The sequence below is a fragment of the Cebus imitator genome, unplaced genomic scaffold (genome assembly GCF_001604975.1).
Source record: "Cebus imitator isolate Cc_AM_T3 unplaced genomic scaffold, Cebus_imitator-1.0 Scaffold339, whole genome shotgun sequence".
NCBI lineage: Eukaryota > Metazoa > Chordata > Mammalia > Primates > Cebidae > Cebus > Cebus imitator.
In genome coordinates this window covers 786,756-789,168 of record NW_016107654.1, presented here as the reverse complement: position 1 = coordinate 789,168, position 2,413 = coordinate 786,756, and the positions used below count along the sequence as shown (strand labels likewise).

General features: G+C 52.1%; 2 protein-coding genes across 4 annotated transcripts in view; both read left to right on the top strand.

The window, feature by feature from the left end:
* Positions 1-2,413, top strand: part of C8G (complement C8 gamma chain) — a 618,926-nt gene that overhangs the window by 465,876 nt on the left and 150,637 nt on the right. The gene's annotated exons all lie outside the window — the stretch shown is intronic.
* The window catches only part of NOXA1 (NADPH oxidase activator 1), a 12,386-nt gene that overhangs the window by 2,899 nt on the left and 7,074 nt on the right, over positions 1-2,413 (top strand). For all 3 annotated transcript variants that reach the window (XM_037730291.1, XM_037730290.1, XM_017505476.2), the window contains exon 2: positions 1,212-1,294. In XM_037730291.1, the coding sequence (XP_037586219.1) occupies positions 1,212-1,294 (83 nt within the window). The remainder of the gene's footprint in view (positions 1-1,211; positions 1,295-2,413) is intronic.

The window sequence follows — 2,413 nt, the reverse complement described above, 5'->3', positions numbered from 1 at the left end:
ACTGAGACCACAGCACCCTCCCTGTCACACACATTTCACTGATGGCTACAGTCCCGTTCAGAACACACACAGATTTGTGAGACTGAGACCACAGCGCCCTCCCTGTCACACACATTTCACTGATGGCTACAGTCCCGTTCAGAACACATACAGATTTGTGAGACTGAGACCACAGCACCCTCCCTGTCACACACATTTCACTGATGGCTACAGTCCTGTTCAGAACACACAAAGTCCTCTGAGTCTGGTTTAAGGAAGAGCTGTGCTTTACACACAGACAAACCCATTAAAACATTTGTGTTCTTTCTGATTCTATCAGATATCTAGTGTGTCATTTTGCATGAACTATCAAAAAAGGATTTTTATTTTATTTGTTTATTTTTTGAGACAGAGTCTCTCTCTGTCTCCCAGGCTGGAGTGCAGTGGCACGATCTTGACTCACTGCAACTTCTGTCTCCCAGGTTCAAGTGATTCTCCTGCTTCAGCCTTCTGAGTAGCTGGGATTACAGGCATGCGCCACTACACCCAGCTAATTGTTGTATTTTTGGTAGAGACAGAGTTTCACCACGTTGGCCAGGCTGGTCTTGAACTCCTGACCTCAGGTGATCCGCCCATCTCTGCCTCCCAAAGTGCTGGTATTACAGACATGAGCAACCGCACCCAGCCTGTAATGCAGTTCTTAACTGGTGACTCTGGGATCTGGGCTGTGTCGTCTCATCTCCAGTGACAGCCAAGGTTGCCTGAGGTCAGGAGTTGGAGAATCACTTGCACCCAGGAGGCGGAGGTTGCAGTAAGCCAAGATCGCACCACTGCACTCCTGCCTGGGTGATAGAGTGAGACTCCATCTCATAAAAAAGGATTTTTAAAAGACAAAAATCTTGCATAACCCCATTCCCCAAAAGTGACTATTATTAACATACTGGAACATTTTTTTCTGGCCTCTGTCCTTGTGCTCATGGTGAACAAATTGGTGTCAGCAGCACCTCAATGAGCTCTGCGCCCTGGGCAGGTTGGGGTTGGGTGGGCTGCCTGAGTGGTGACAGCCCTGCTCAGGCAGGGACCCCAAAGGCCCCCGGACAGGTGCAGGGGGGTTGTGGGGGCTCCCCAGGGGCTGATGGAATTCTGTGGCCCTGTCACTGATCACTCAGGATCTGTGATGCTGCGTGACCGGGTTACACACCTGGGCATTCTGTGGGCATTTCTGTCCCCAGGCATTTGACCAAGCAGTGACCAAGGACACCTGCATGGCCGTTGGCTTCTTCCAGCGAGGAGTGGCCAACTTCCAGCTGGGGAGGTGAGCACAGGGGCACCTTGTTCCTTCTCTGACGGCCCTTTGTCCCCCTGCAGAGTCCACTCCTGCCCTCCCTCCTCCTCCCTCTCCACCGGCTCCCTTCTCGTGCCCCCCCTCCTCCTGGTTCCTGGCTTCAGGGAAAGCTGGGCAGAGACTCTGGCCCTCCCCTCTGCTCAGCGCCACCCTTGGACAGTGGTCGGGTCCTCACTACTTGCCCGGGCTGTCTGCACCGTGTTCCTTCCTAGAGGAGGAATGAGGGAAGGGTGACCATCAGATGCAGGCCAGGCCCTGCCTCGGCCTCTGCCCAGTGCTCTAAGGCCCATGCCAGGAGGGCAGGCTCTGCGGGGAAGTGGATCAAATCCTGAAAGACTTGCAATCCTGAAATGTCAAAATCCCTGAAGTCTAAAATCCCCAAAATATAAAAATCTAGAAAAAATAATTAAAATTCTCTAAAACAAATTTATTTACCTTTTTTTTTTAATACTGAGACAGAGTCTCACTCTGTTGCCCAGGCTGGAGTGCAGTGGTGCGATCTTGGCTCGCTGCAACCTCCGCCTCCCGGTTCAAGCGATTCTCCTGCCTCAGCCTCCCAAGTAGCTGGGATTACAGGTGTGCGCCACCACGCCCAGCTAATTTTTGTATTTTTAGTAGAGATGGGGTTTCACCTTGTTGGCCGGGCCGGGGTCTTGAACTCTTGACCTCGTGATCCGCCCACCTCTGCCTTCCAAAGTGCTAGGATTACAGGCATGAGCCACTGTGCCCGGCCTATTTACTTTTTTTTAAAGAGATTTATTTCAGAAACATAAAAACATGACCGAACCCTTCATCGGCCAATAAAATAGGCAAAACTAACATACATACATACAAACTCATGCACGTTAGCAACAGGCTCACAGGCGTGAGAGCCACCAGCAGATGAACTGTGCTCATGATGAGCTGGGTGAGGAGGGGAACTCACACACGTAGGAGGTGAGACGGGGAACACACGTGTGCGTAGGTGAGAAGGGGAACACGCGTGTGCGTAGGTGAGACGGGGAACACGCGTGTGCGTAGGTGAGACGGGGAACACGCGTGTGCGTAGGAGGTGAGACGGGGGAACTCGCATGTGCGTAGGAGGTGAGA